At 41.8% G+C, this 16054-nt stretch overlaps 1 protein-coding gene across 1 annotated transcript in view; it reads right to left on the bottom strand.

The window, feature by feature from the left end:
* Nucleotides 1-6846: 6846 nt before the first annotated feature.
* The window catches only part of LOC117254478 (semaphorin-4E), a 30813-nt gene continuing 21605 nt past the window's right edge, over nucleotides 6847-16054 (bottom strand). The window contains exons 6-14 of the mRNA XM_033622817.2: nucleotides 15854-15956; nucleotides 15419-15529; nucleotides 15068-15219; nucleotides 13235-13407; nucleotides 12921-13077; nucleotides 12597-12819; nucleotides 10271-10386; nucleotides 9771-9990; nucleotides 6847-7908 (exon numbers count right to left, since the gene is read on the bottom strand). Coding sequence (XP_033478708.1) covers nucleotides 7127-7908; nucleotides 9771-9990; nucleotides 10271-10386; nucleotides 12597-12819; nucleotides 12921-13077; nucleotides 13235-13407; nucleotides 15068-15219; nucleotides 15419-15529; nucleotides 15854-15956 — 2037 coding nt within the window. The 3' untranslated portion in view covers nucleotides 6847-7126. The remainder of the gene's footprint in view (nucleotides 7909-9770; nucleotides 9991-10270; nucleotides 10387-12596; nucleotides 12820-12920; nucleotides 13078-13234; nucleotides 13408-15067; nucleotides 15220-15418; nucleotides 15530-15853; nucleotides 15957-16054) is intronic.

Genomic DNA, 16054 nt, shown 5'->3' with positions numbered 1-16054 from the left:
TAAACGTTCTTGAGTCTCACGCGAGTTGCCATGTAAACACAGCACGCCTGCAGGCTAACTGACCACGGTGAGAAAAGATGCTAATCGATTAACTGCTGAGAACATTTTTGATTGGTTATATCAGAGATATTGGATAAAGGAGATACCCCATCGTAGGCTTATCCAATGTTAAGAAAATGGTTACTCTTCCTGTCTCCTTAGTGGGCGTGGTTAGCTCTCCCTCCAATCAGAGCCTGTTCTCCCTCAGAGCTGCTGCAAGTTTCCTACAGAGGCGTGGCACTGACGTCACTGAATCAGGAAGTGAGCTGAGTGGGGTATCTCCCTTTATCCAATATCTCTGGTTATCAGTCTGTAGGTTAATTTTGCTTCACAGTTTACTGCACTGCTCTCCAATATGTGTTTCCCTCCTGTTGATATAGCACTGCTAGGGCTCAGGGTTTGGGTACAGTTTAGGTCAGGGTCTGTTTCCCCCGACCTAAACTGTACCCAAACCCTGAGCCCTAGCAGTGCTATATCAACAGGAGGGAAACACATATTGGAGCGCAGTGCAGGGTTTGGGTACAGTTTAGGTCGGGGGAAACAGACTTTGACACAGGGTCTGATGGGAGCTAGCAGCACTGCTCATTTGGTGGTTACAGCTAGTAACGTAGTCATGACCCAACAAAGTTTGCCAGGGCAACATTGAGCCACCGTCCGGTCCTCTTCTCAGGTTGTCGCAACAAGTAAATGGCTCCACTTTGAGCCACGAACCTTGTTAGCTATGTTAGCACGACTAGTAATGCTAACATAGCTAACAGTGCTAAAGTGGTTTTGTGGCTGAACATACAGCCAGGACTACCTGGAGTTAGACTGCAGGGTGGCCACCATGTTTTCACAGTTACCAATGACCTATGGCTAAGCCACGCCCCCTCCACTCACTCGGACAAACTATCAACATTCCGTGACCGGCGCTATGGCAGGTGTCACAGTACACGGCATTTCACAGGAGACAATTGATGATTTTTGGGGACATAACGATCAGATGTCATTGAGAAGTAACCAAAAGGGCCTAAACTACGCATTGGAGGGATATATTCATCATTTTATTGTTGAGAAGGTCGATGAAAAGCTTAAATTACAAGCCAAAATGTACAGGTCACAGTGTACGCTTGTGAACCGCGTCTGGTTGCCGTCACCATCAAAGACAACAAGTTAAAGTGCCGCTGAAGTTAAGGTTTTTGGCTCAGAATATGAGAAAAGGATAACGGCCTTTTTACCATCTTTACCAAGAGTGTACTACTTACCTTAGAACAGATGTAGACATCATTGTTAATCTTATTCACGTTGAGTTGATGTTGTGGTCTAACGTTACCACACAACTTTATCCAAAGGAGACACTTTTCTCGCTTGAGATGTGGTTTAAAGTGTAAAAAATACAGCCCCGCCCTCAAACGCGATGAGCCAATCACAGTGCGTATAGCCATTCCCATACACTCGGACATTCTCTGCCTGGACGTCCATCGAAATGCATTACAGGAAGTCAGTTTGTTCGGTTTTATGAACTTTTTCTGAGATTTGAAGTTTAAAAATGGTCAAACGGTGTGCATGGGGTACATGCAACTCTGACACAAGGTATCCTGAGAGGCTGGGCGACCAGGTGTATTTTTTACACTTTAAACCACATCTCAACTGAGAAAAGTGTCTCCTTTGGATAAAGTTGTGTGGTAACGTTAGACCACAACATCAACTCAACGTGAATAAGATTAACAATGATGTCTACATCTGTTCTAAGGTAAGTCAACATTGTGTTTGAGGCAACATATTGTCACTTTGCTGGAAAGAAATATAAAGTTATCTTTAACATCTCTAGCTAACGTTAGCTAAAGTTAGCCTAACGTTAGCTCCTAGCTGCGTAGTTCATAATGTCACCTTGTTTGCTGGGAGTTCATTAGCCTATTTTGTTCTAGTTTTGTACTTTGGTGATCGTACATCATTGTTAGCTGTTGTCCAAAGGGCTCTAGTTAAGCTAACGTTAACTTCTGGAGCTTAGCTTCATTAACTTATCTGTAATGGCAGAGATAACAAAGGTTGGCAAACGTTATGCTGAATGATTCAGTGTAAATACTGTAGCACCAAACTAACGGAGAGACACTCTTGGTAAAGATGGTAAAAAGGCCGTTATCCTTTTCTCATATTCAGAGCCAAAAACCTTAACTTCAATGGCACTTTAAACTTGTTGTCTTTGATGGTGACGGCAACCAGATGCGGTTCACAAGCGTACACTGTGACCTGTAAATTTTGGCTTGTAATTTAAGCTTTTCATCGACCTTCTCAACAATAAAATGATGAATATATCCCTCCAATGCATAGTTGAGGCCCTTTTGGTTACTTCTCAATGACATCTGATCGTTATTAAAAATCATCAATTGCCTCCTGTGAAATGCCGTGTACTGTGACACCTGCCATAGCGCCGCTCACTGAATGTTGATAGTTTGTCAGAGTGAGTGGAGGGGGCGTGGCTTAGCCATAGGTCAATTAGCGCCTTAAAGTGTGGTGACATTAACCAAAACTGACATCCCTCTCAGGGATGAGAGGCTCATGTTCCTGACAGAGCGAGATGTAAACATTAATGCCGTCCTCAGCTGAGCTGTAACGTTAGCTAGCTCAGTGGTGCTAGGTGAGCTAGCAGTAGATGCATGCTTCCTTTTGAGCGCTGATTCGGTTGGCGGGTGTAGTTTGGTTGAAAGAAAATAGTTCCTTCACGAAAGTGCTCATAACAAGGTCTGTGGATTATCTTGAGTAACCTGGTCATGATTTCTGGAAAGAGACATTGATGTTGAGTTTATTAAATGTATTTTTTGGCACACTGAGCACCACAAGCCGAGCGCCATCTTGTTTCATTATGTTTAAGAGAAGGCAGACATCTCTACAACCATTATCCACCACAACACTCCTCATTTTGAGGTGAATTTTCTCTTTAAAGGTTAGATTTACTTTCCACAGTCTTTTGCTGCTGTAGGCTGTGAAAGAAGTGGTACTATTGGTGATTTATGTTTTCATATCAATAGAAAGATGTCATTAGACAACTCTATTATCCTTCAGCGTTGCCCCTGGGCCAGCAGTTCTGTCCACCACTTGGCCCGTGTGTTGTCCCTTGTGGTGCTCACTCTTGCTGTGTTTTATTTCTGTATCTCTTGTCCTCAGTGTAAAATCTTTTACTCTGGTAAAGAGATGCTGCTGTCGTATTGATTTATCCAGAAATATAAGTCAGAAATGTTCAAAGAAACTGCATGTGGTATTAAAAAAAAGCCTGTGAGCATCACAGAGTATCGTACTAAGACAGCCTGAACTAAAAGTAAGAGACGAAACCTCATTAAATCTTGGGAGGAAAAGTAGGGCTGATGAGCAGGAGAGAGAGGGCAGCTAAAAAAAAAAGATTTTCTGAAACTTACAAACAACTCAATGTGAGCTCACTGGCTTTTTTTAGAATAAAGAAACTAAAAAACAATAGTTGGCGAGTGGTTTGTCTTAATCCCCCGGTGTATATGCAAGCATGAAAGCACTTCTTTTTAAAAACAGCAAAGTCTATGCGACTACATTGGCAATATTTTATTAATGTATCACCTGATAAGATCAATTTATAACCTTAATTCTGTTCATGACAACGTCTTTATACTACAATGTTGAATAATTGAGCAGAGAACCATTTCAACCCTTTCTTATCTACAGTACTTTTTTGAGATGAAACATGAGGCGGCTCCGAGCGCTTTTCTTAATGACAGAGTGTGAAAACCACAGAGAAGATCCAGGCTACATTCCTGTAATTTAGTTTGGTCTCAGACTTTTTTGACAAAAACAAACAGGTCTGAGGTAACTGTGGAGTCGGTGTGTGTTTTTGTTGATATCATCCCGCCATACGACCCACAGGAGTATCTATGGAAACATCAAGACAACAAGCGTGTCAGCTGAACTTCCAGCATTGCTTTCAAACAAATTTCCTCAGCTGTGAGAGCGAAGGTAATCATTACTGACAGCTAGACACACGTCAAACTCCCAATAAAGTTTTTTATTATCAAGAAGGGCTGCATTTTCCAAAGTTTGACACCAAAAACCGAAATTCTTATCTGAGCTGTGACTCTGATTCAAAGAGATGATTCACTGACAGCCACACTTCCACATCCCAGTGACACGCTTATTCAATCTCAGTGAGGGTATATGACATTTACTAGAGTGGAAAAACCTTATGTTACAGAGTTCACTCTATATATCACCTAAGAGTGGCATATTCTTTAAGGGAGACACAGCAGGTGGATTTTTTTCTTTTTCTTTTCTAGACAATTTTAAGATTTTGGGCCATTTTGCTTCCATCACGTCTTCTTTGAGACTATTGGAAAGAAAATTACCGAAATACATTTTTGGGTGTTTATTTTAGTTCAGATGCTGTTCTGGAAATGTATGCATATTCAAGTGCATATTTAATTAGACTTTTAACGTGATAGTGAAATATGTCTTTTACCCAGACGAAGGATTTTAGTCATTGGACATCTGAATCTCAACTTATCAGAGAAATAAACTCAGCTAACGTCAGCAGTAGTTGGCTCCGTTTCCCTAACATGCCAAACAGCATCGGAGAAAAACAGATTTTTAAGGAGAAACTGCTTCATTCTGTGTTTTTACGGCTATAAATCAACAGGTCTGTTTGTTTGGAGAGGAGGAGACCTCTGTAGAGAAGTCTTCTCCTGGTAAAAACCTTCTGAATAGCCCCTTTTCCACCGCAGGAACTTTTATCATTTACCTGGAAGTTTGAAAAACCTCTGCGTGTTTCCACCGAAATTACCCAGGTAAAAAACTTTCCCTCAGCCCCAAATTTACCCTGGAAAAAGTACCTAGCAGGGAGGTAGGACTTTTCAGATTACCTGGAATTCTTGAGGGGCTGTGTGCTGAAGAACGCTGATTGGTGGAACACATTCTTGCAGCATTCCGCACTTCCTGGCACGGACAGCCACTAAAAACTTAATTTCATTTCTACAAGCTTCACTTTGTTTGTGTTTTGATTAAGGATGGGTACCGAAACCCGGTACTAAATTAGCCCTGGGGCTAAATTATCAGAGACTGTAGTATTGACAAGCACTAACGGTATTGGTTCTTTTGTGCCGGTGCTGATCTCCGCCTGACACTTATCTTACTTTACTTTTACCCAGGTAAATAAATTCCTGGTAATGAAGGTTCCTGGAAATGTTGGTGGAAAAGGGGCTGAGGTCTAAATCTTAAGTTAGAGAAATAAGGTCAGCGCAAATTAGCAGGTGCTAGGTTAGCAGCCCATTTCCAACATGCCAAACTGCATCAGAGAAACACTTATTTCTAACGTCAGACTGCTTTATGAAGTGTTTTTACTGGTTTAATCACCTGGTTCATTTGTTTGTGGATAATTTGGCTCACTGTAAAAACCTCCTGAACAATGAACACTGAATAAATCCTAACCGGGAGTTTATGCTTGGCACATGGGAGAAGTTTCAGCTAGTTGCAGTCTCTAATCGTCACCACTAGGTGCCACTAAATCCTACACAGTTCCTTGTATGTAAATAATCAACTGGGGAATTTTAATGGTGATATCTCTTAGTTAAATTGTTTACCCTGTTCACCTCTAGTGTCTTTATTTGTTGTTTAAAAATAGATGGAATTTTATGATACATGTCTTTTATGGCCTTTTTCTCAAAATGAGTTTTTCTTCATTGTTTGAGCCAACCACTTCCGTAGCACTCACATACAACACTTTTCCAGTTTTATTCCTGTCTATAGCCTCCTGAGAGCTATTTAACTAGCTATTTGGGATTAGTAGGATCTGATAAGTATTAAAAAACAAACACTGTCAACGATAATAAAGTCCCAATGTCTTCTAACTAGTACTATATGTTTAACAACGTCTTAGCTTGTTACCGTTGCTAAAATTGTTTGTATGGCAAAAAAGTATTAAAAAATTGTGTATCAAACTACAATTGTTTTTAAATCATAAGTTTCAACCATTAAATTCAATCAGGTTTCGTACCGTGTCCACTTTTGTGTCGGGGTCGGCCGCAGACTGACTTGGCAGAGATGGCTGCCATCTTGTTTTTACATGTATTAGTGTAATGTGGTTTTGCTGCCACTAGATGGCACAAAAAGTGTCCATGATCAAGGACAACAGGTCTTAAGTAAGCAGAATGAAGTATAAGGTCCAGTATACCCAAAATGTAGTGTCCTCAAATGAGGACACAGGGTCTCAGGATATTTTGAATTTTCTTTACAGAGGGAATTGTTAACATATCATTCATAGCCTGATTTTTGTAACATTTTATGCCTAAAACATGGTGAAAATGTCCTTTTTTATGGCTGTTGACAGTATTTTCTGATTTATGGAGTGATAAAAAGAGACATACAAAATTCTTACTGTAAAATATTTGACTCAATTTGTCAAAAAAAGAAACAACAATTTTACACATAGCTTTATCCAATGTTCAGATTTCTGTTATGAAAATGTATGTAAAAAGAGCACATTTAATAACACAGCTGGGAAAGTTTCATGGTCATACCTTCCAGTTAAAAGTTTTACCCTATTCACCTGTAGTGTCTCCCCTTGAATGCAGACATAAATCATTTTTACAGCATCCCAGAAATAAGTAGTGCAGGCTGTTGATCAATCATTAACAGAACGCAGTCCATAAAATGAAATGTGCCTGGGAATCAGAGGTCAGAGTGTTTGCTACTTGTTCAGTGTTGCTGACCCTATTTACAAGACTTAGATCACAGGTGTTATAATTTGCTGAAATAAAAACTTCATTGCAACAAATAAATAGCAGTTGAAAAAAAGCTCTCGCCTGTACACAATATATTACACACAATTTATCATTATACAAAAAATACATGTATAAAAAATGACTTTCCAACTTTTTCCTGGAGTGGAAATTCCACCAGTAAAGTCTCTTCGGTGAACATCAGCTGCCCAGTCAGAGACCAGAAATGATAGACAGTGCTGGAGATTGGCAAGGAGAAACAGGACACCAATCAAAAGAATTTATAATGGGAAAAGCTTTTCTACAGGAGCACACCTATGGGAAAATGAGTAGTGCACTGTTGACGGCCTCGGACTGAATTCTATACCTCAGCGGAGTCAAATCTCTGACTCATCATTTATGTATCCCAGACCATCCAGACTTGAAATGTTGGCCATAGGTGTGAAGTGGTGCTCCCCATTCCCTTTGAAGTCAACAGCAGAGTGATTATTATTGGCACTGCATGGTCTTCCAGACACAGGCCCCAGGAACTTTATCTCTGAAGTTCGGTTCTGGATGTGCATGTATTCGGCTGACTGCCTTTTCCCCTCACTGTCACCGCTGCGCTGCGCAAACTTGAAGCACTCCCAGCGTCCCTGACCCCAGATCCAAAATATGACCCCCATCAGGGAGAGACAAAGCAGCGACAGCAGAGCCACAGCCACCTCTAAATGAGTTACCCTGCTGGTGTCACTTTGGGTCTCAGGGGACAAAGGATCCTCGTGGGACAATGGGTCCTTGCTGTCCAGGTTTGGCTCCAGCCCTGGTGCAGCTGTGTTCAGACCGTGAATAGAGTCTGAGGAATTTGCCACCTCGTTGCCAGGAGTAGCACTGTCCCCTTCTCCTGGGCCAGAGTGGAGCTGTAACTGATAAACCGCCACAGTCCGGTTGTATGTTTTGCTGTTGATCGGCTCTACTGAGTCGCAGGTGTACAAACCAGCGTCTGACTCAGAGGCACTCAGGATGAGGAGGCCCCCACTGTAGATGTAGTATTTGCTGTTGGAGTGAAGTGTTTGGTCAGAGAAACGCCACAGGACCTGTGCCAAGTTGGAGTGGAGCTGGCAAGGCAGCTGGATGTTGTTCCCTGGAACTAGGGTAAAGTCCACAGCTGCTACTGGATCTAAAAACACACACACACACACACACACACACACACACAAAAGGCAGGTCTCACTGAGTGCATACCAATGAATATGACTGCTGGGATGTTGTTTTATTCTCAAAGTCAACTTCCGGTCTGTTGTTGCTATGCGACTAAAGAGTGCTGTAGGACCGGGTCCTAAAACTGGGAAATGAATTAACATTTTAGCACCTCCGGTTCCCTCGTCTCAAAGCCAATGTTTTTTTGAATGGGCCTTTGGTTAGATGTCTGAAAAGTTCTGTGGTTAACACAAGCTAAAGAGACTTTCATGTTTTGTTCTATGACATAAAATACATCAGAAGATAACCCCCTCATGAATTTTGAAGCTTTAGAGCAGGGGTCCAAGGGTAGAGGTGAAAACGGTTAACTGCACAGAATAATTTTTTGACCAGTGACACGTGGATTTATAGGGAACTAGCTAGGTAGTGACGCCGCTCATTTGGAAATTACTGCTAGTTAAACTGTCCTGAACCAACACCAACCAACATTGTGCCCACCCTTCGGTCCCCCCCAGCTCGCCCTGGTGAGTAAGCGACTCAATTTTGAAATCATAAAACCCCCTTATAGGCCCAGGCTTGGCCAGTTTTAAGTACTTTAATCATTTTTTAAAGATTTAACATGTAACTTTAATATGTCATGTCTTTTTAAAATGTCTAAGGGCCATTTCATAGTTGACCCATGCAAAGCGAGCAACCAATTCCTTTCATAGTCAACACATTGAACGCAAGCGGCGCGGGCGACACTTGAAATGCAAGCAAGCACGTATCATGGCGGCCAATGCATCTCAATGCGTTTGCGTCTGCGTGCCTGCGTCTTGCGTCGACTATGAAACGGCCCTAAAAACCTCACAGTTTGTTGAGTTGTATACTTACATTGTCCCAAATGTTTTTAACAATGTTCAAACCCAGAGAAATCTGTTATTTTAATTAAGGACACAGTCCGTGTCATTTGGTCACCTCCGCCTGTCGGTGGCGTCATATTGTGCATGCGTCAGGGTTGTGGTTTTCTGTAAGACGCTGTCATAAACTGACTTTTTAGGGCGCGTTTTTCAATACACATTTTAGATCTTGGTCGTTTTGAACTATGTGTTTTACCAAGACAAATGATTTTAGTCATTGGACATCTAATCTTAAGTTATCGCAGAAATAAGCCCAGTGAACGAAAGTTGACTCGAGCCCTGCCGTACCAAACAGCTTTGAAGAAACACAGATTTTTAAGGTGAAACTGCCTTGTTACGTGTTTTTACTGTTCTAAATCAGCAGTTCCCGAATGTCTGGATCTTAAGTTATCAGAGAAAAAAGGTGAGCACACATTAGCAGGTGCCGGGCTAGCAGCCCTCTGTGAGAAGCCTAACAGCATCTGAGAAACACTGATCAGTAACATGAAACTACTTTATTCAGTGTTTTTACCTGTTTTAATCAGCTGGTCTGTTTGTTTTGGAGAGGAAGAGACCTCTGTGGATAATTCAGCTCCTGGTTAAAACCTCCTGAACAATGAACACTGAAGGAATCCTAACCAGGAGACAATGACTGAAATGCTCCTTTTTTGTTTTTGTTTTTTGCTTCAGAGACCTCGAGCTGCAGAATAACGTTTGTTTAAGATTGTGGTATCATGTAAAAGCCAGTTTTCTCTCATATCTAGGTTTCCATCACCAGAAAGTGCTTTGAAATATTCAAACTGCATGTTGGCTCAATATTCTTCAATCAAAATATAATTCGAAGTTTTCAAATTAACCATAAAGGTTCAAAAATCGAAGCTAATTCTGTCTCCTAAAAGAGACAGCAGCCATCTCATAACGTCACGTTGACTTTGGTACTGCAAACAATGCACAGTAACTGTACCTGGCTGTGGACATTGTGAGATGTCTCCTTCCTTCAGACTCTGTAATGCAGCATGTGAGGAGGACGATAAGCTGCGGACTGAGGAGCACTTCTCGGTGGTGAAGTCCCAGGCACAGTAAGGATCTCTGGCCAGGACACAGTCCACACAGAGGTCATAGTGGCTGCAGTTACTGACCGGCATCTGGACGGCACCAAACTCTGAGCCTGCATACAGTTGGCCCTGTGTTTGCACACACACACACACACACACACACACACACATTAATAATAAACCAAAAGCATCTCATCTTTATTACTCCTGAAGCCGCTCTCCTGCCTGTCAGCAGCAATATAGTGGCAACATATTTAAATTGAGACATAAATTCAGACTGAAGCTCATTGTACAATATTTGCCAAATGACACACCAGTAAATGTCTATAACCTATGACGATGATGATGATGATGATGATGATGAGCTAACAGACCACACTGCCACTGTGTTGAACCTGCTGAGAGTTACCTTGCTGGATGAGAGGCGCAGGATGCTAATAGGCACGGGGTTTTCATACAGTTGAATTTCCTCAATGATGAACATCTCTCCATCGTAGTTGACGGCCTTCTGAACATAACCGTTTTCTATCAGGAGACAAAAAAGGATCATCTAATACCCATATAACAAGCTCACCACACAAACACATGCATTAACAAAGATCCTGGCTTTGTTTTACCTCTTCACATCTAATGTGTGCATCTTCAAAGGTGCTGATTAAACAATGTTGTAGTGGTTTTAAAGGCTTACCATTATTTTCTCAGCCAGGTTCTCACTGTGATCTACCTGAAAACACTATTTTCTGTCCAACTCTGAACACGTCTGTGTGTGCTTTCAACATGTATTTTGTGTTTTTGTTCCTGCTTTCCTCGCTGGTTTGTAGTGGGCGGGGCTCAGTTGGAAAAAGGGTGATGTCACGAACATCCCTGCACCAATTAGAGTTTAGTAACGTTAGAGTAAAACAAACAATCTGACAGTTACGGGGTTGTTTGCTTATGTTGCCAGCACTGTCAGTCAAAGTGGAACAAACTGCACAGTGCAAATGAAACAGATTAGCTGAATGCTTGAGTGTTAAATAGTGTTAATAAATAATAAAACTTAGTATGTTTTATTCAAACAGTTTTTTAACTTTAACTGTAAATTATACATTATTTAGAAATACTTAAGATTTAAAACCAAGTTTAATTTTAATGTAAGCTAATTATCTGTTTGAAAGACGATCTCAGATCTTTTACTTAAGTAAAGCAAGCAATACTACAAAGTAGAGATACTCTGCTACAAGTAAAAGTTCTGCATTTGAAATGTTACTCAAGTAAAAGAACAAAAGTATTCGCATCACAAGCAACTTTAAGTACCAAAAGTAAAAGTTCATTGTTTATTAAGCAGAATCAGAATAATATTTACTAGTCCATAGCCATTGGTGGCTTTGTCACCTTCTACCTATGCCAGTCCTCAATGCCTATGTGCAGTTTCACATAGATTGACCACGTCAGTGAGTAGAAAAACGTGGGACAGACAGAATGACTGACTGACAGAATGACACACTGACAGTTTCCCTGATTATGTACAGCATACCATACCATGACTTAGTCATACCAAACATTAGAAACAACACCAACATTGGTCCACAGGGGGAGCCACAGCGATCGGTCGCATTTTAGCCATTTTGAAGCATTTTTCTGTTGTTATAGCGCCACCCAGTTGCCAATTAGAGTTAAATTTCTCCAGTCACCTTGAGGCGTCCTGTTCTGCATATCTACCAAGTTTAGTAAAAATCCATATGGCGGTTAGGCCTAGATAAGAAATGAGCTCTCTAGCGCCCCCATTTTGTTTGATGGGGTCAATAATGGAGGGGTCCCCTCAGATTATGTGTGGTCATATGCCTACAAAGTTGTGTGGTGATGGGTGAAACCCTTGAGATGTTATACACCTTTATGTGATGAGCCACGCCCTCCGCAATATTCATTGCCTTATAGAAGCTCAGTTTTAGTAAGTTTTCCAACTTTTGCCAAGAGGGAACTTTAGATATTGGTCCCTAGATTATGTTCACCCAGTTTCATGCAGATCACTCAAACTTCCTAGGAAGAGATCCATTTGAAGTGTTTTTCAAAAAATTCAAAATGGTGGAAAATCTATATAAGCGCAAGTTATGGGTTCTTGAGGCAAATGTGTTCCTCATGAGGAGAGGCATCTCTGTGCAAAGTTTCATGTCTCTACGACATACAGGGCATGAGATATGCCCATTCAAAGTTTGACATTTCAATGGGTTGCTATAGCGCCCCCCTTTGGCCAATTGATGTAATATTGCTTCATTGGCATCCTCCCATGACCCTCTACCACTGTGCCAAATTTCACATGGATTGACCAAGTCAGTGAGCAGAAAAACGTGGAACACACACACACACACACACACACACACAGTTTTCGTCATTATATAGTATAGATTACTGGACAACAATTATTGATGCATTAATGTGTTCGTCACTTTAATGTTGTCGCTGTAAAGGTGGAGCTCATTTTGATCACTTTATATACTTCTGGTTGACTTAATCTATAATAATGCAACATAATTTATTAGCTGATTATATTTGTATTAATAATCTGAAGCTTTAAAGTAACTAAAGCTGAAAAACAAATGCAGTGAAGCAGAGGGAGGCAGAATTATAAAGAATATAAAGAATTATAAAATGGAAATACTTAAATAGAATTAACTCAAAATTGTATTTAAGTACAGTACTTAAGTTTCATTCAACCCCTGGTTCTGTTTTATCTTTTTAACAGACAGGCCATAGTTTACCAGTGCCAATGAACATGACGGCATGTGTCTTTCCATCCAGCGCCGACACACTGTCCACGACAATCCGAGTCAGCAAAGCTCCCTTCTTGACCAGCAGCGGCCCTCCTGTCTGCGGGCGCACAGCCTCGTCCATGAGGGGACGGTCCCTGATGAACTGGAGGGTTTTGTCAGGAAGGTCCAGCGAGCGATTCATTCCCATTTTACGTGCCACATTATTGATGCACTGAAATACAAAACTTCAATTCAGTACTGTGGATTTTTTTAAATATCGTATTGTATAATATCCAGAGTTGCTTCTGGCTGTAACAAAGTCTTCAGACTCACCGCTCCTGGTCTGGGTACAGGCACGTCTCCAGTGTACATCACCCACTTGACGTGAGATGTCTCCACGGCGACAGGTGTCTTAAACTTGCCCTCATTGAAAATATCTCGAATGGAGGACACAGTGTACGCACATACTGCCGACACCTGGGACAAGCTCCTGGAAATCAAACACACTCAGTCATGCAAAGTACCAGCGTTTGTTTTATTTGTGCAAAATATTTGTGTGAATAAAGACACCTTTTTCATTCTTCTACACTGTCTGCTCAGCTTACTTCCTACCTTGTCAACACCCAGGATTTATTGTAAGCACTTACGACTGCGGAGTAAAGACAGCGTAGAAGACACTCCTCCTCCAGTCATCGTCTTTCAGCAGGAAGACATCCTGGACAATGGGGGGCAGGCTGGGTTCAGGGAGGGAACAATCCAGACGAGCTTTCAGGAACGACGTCCATTTCCTCTGCAGCGTCCGCTGGCCGCCCATATCCCCCTAAACACAGAGACAGGGCGCTCTGTCATGTGCAATTGTGCAGATAGTCCTCTTAACAGCAACAAGCAGACAGACCAGTGTCAGACAGGGAGTGTGAGGCCAAACACAAGCCTGATCTGCACATCCTCAAACACAAAACCTACTCTCACTTAAAGCTCCAGTGTGTCGGATTTTAAAGGAATATATATGTAATATAATATAACACGTATGTTTTCTTTAGTGTATAAAGAATCACCTGAAAATAAGAATCTGCCTCTTTTTTGAATAGCATGGAATGAGCTATTTATATCTACACAGGGAGCGAGTCCTCATTAATGGAGTAAGCTCGATGTTGCACCACTATGTTTCTACGGTAGCCCAGGACGGACAAACCAAACACTGTCTCTCGATAGGGACATTTGTGTTTTTGCATTGGCCTCCACAGTTTGCAGCCCCTCCATGACGAGCAGTGTCTGAGAGACCCTGATTTTTAAATGTGAAACTTCAGGGTGGGAATCACCAGAGGACCCACAGTACGATATTATTATTACGACAATTAGGTCACGATACAATATTACTGCGATATGCCGAGTATTGCGATGACATATGTCGTGAAACACTGCGATTTACCACCTTGTTTCCAGCTGCAAATTATTTCCCCAAAGGAAACTTTGTTGACATCAGTTCTGCATCATAAAAACTGTTAGCAGATTTAACACCCTTTGCAAGGCCAGATTAAGGGTGTGAGTGACACATTTCACATGCAGGTGAACTGAGTGGCAACACCCATGTTAGAAGAGGTTTTGGTCAGCAATCGCCCATTCTTGTGTTGCGTCTTGCAGGAGGTCTGTGATGTTTGCTCTGATGTTACTTTTGTGTACTGCTCTAGTGTGGAGAACATCAGACTGCAGTCGACACTTCTCTGTGAGAAGTCCGACCTCTGTCAAGTTAAGTGTGTCCAATGTTGTTTGAGTTTTCAGCAGAGCGGGTTTAGAGTTAGTTTGGACGTCACCGGCTAACACTGTCTCTGGATGGTGGCATGTGAGGCGAGTATTTTATTCTCATATGACACTGCTTGCAAATGGCATGTGTCATATCCAAGTCCTCCTCTGTGTTAAAGAATCCCAGATAAGTCCAGACATTTGATTTAATCGCCGATGGCACATTTCTGATTTCTTTCTCTGGTGCATCCATCTTAGTTTTCATGAACTTCCTGCCAAATGCCACTGACTGAGACCTCTGCTGACCTCACCATATGAAACAATCATCAGCACCATCCAGTGGACTGACAAAGCTTTTGATTTTATTATTCTTGTACCAAAAGTTGTCCTTAAATGTGTAAAAGTTCAATACTTGGTGTCTGTGTATCAATACAATATCGCCACGTGAAATATTGCGCTAGTATGCTGTATTGATTTTTCCCTCGCCCCTTGTAAAACTGCCTTTTCTGTCTTTTAATTGGTTTAAATCACAAGCTACATTTGTTGTGGAGAGGAACAGACCTGCGTGGATAATTCAGCTCCTGGTAGTAACAGTTAACACTGAAAGAATTCTGACAGAGAGAAGTTTCAGCTGGTTGTAATCTGCATTTCTCACCACTAGATGCCACTAAATCCCCTTAATCCTACACACTGGTCCATTAACGTCTGACACTGAGACTCTATTCTTTACTTATGTATACCTTGCAGACACGGGCCACTCGCGACACTGCAACTTTGCTGTAGAAGTCGTACTCCATGGCATTCTCACTGAAGAACATGTACACCTTGTCATCGTCACCATCAGGACTATTAACACTCTCAGCCACATAGTCCATGTAGATAAAGTTTGGCTCTGAAAACACAAGAAGTGAAATGAGCGCTTTGGCCAGGGGCAAAAATCTCAAACCACTGCCTCAGTTACATTAAAGGATATCTAAAAATACTGCAGCATGCAGAGGCAGGTTGGCTGCTGCTGGAGTCGATTCCCTTTAAACTATGCACACCATTATATAAAACTTTAAATGGCCGGTTTTTGCAGAGGAGGAACTCACCGCTGAGCCAGGAGCTCTTAAACTCAGTGCGGAGAGCCAAGTCTGAGCTGCGCAGAACCACCGGCTCAGAGCCCAAGAAGTTGATGGATGTAGCAGAATACAGGTCATTTCCTGTTGGACAGGAACCAGAGATGAGGAAAAATTCCTGGAAATACATTATTCATATTAAGTTGGAACAATCTCTCGTTTATATGGCTACTAATGGACTCAACTGACCGGCCTGTTTTCTGACTAAGTAGTACAAATGTTGAGTGAGCAGGTCGCGATAACAAAGATATTGTGTGGCACTTGTGATGCACTGGGTGCTCAGATCTTGTGGCTTGTGAGATTTGTGCACAGTTATTATCACTGATCTTTTCTGTTGGTGCACTTTGAACATTCAGCAGTATTCGGCGCTTTGTTCCCGTTGGCAGCAAACCCGACTCAGACACTCACCCACCATGAGGGAGGAGTATCTCTGGAAGGGATCAAAAGGACACTTCCCCTTTCCCTCCTCCTGCTGCTTTCCCTTGAGCCTCAGCTGTCCATTAACAAACGTCTGTCGGAAACAAAGGAAAGAAAACTTTTTACAAGAGGGAGAAGAATGAAAAACAGTGTGATTTTATTCAGGCGCAGCTCCCGGACACATGACTGGAA

This window comes from Epinephelus lanceolatus, chromosome 6 (assembly GCF_041903045.1).
Source record: "Epinephelus lanceolatus isolate andai-2023 chromosome 6, ASM4190304v1, whole genome shotgun sequence".
NCBI lineage: Eukaryota > Metazoa > Chordata > Actinopteri > Perciformes > Serranidae > Epinephelus > Epinephelus lanceolatus.
Note: the sequence above shows the minus strand (reverse complement) of the source record. Positions and strands in the feature narration are given on the sequence as shown.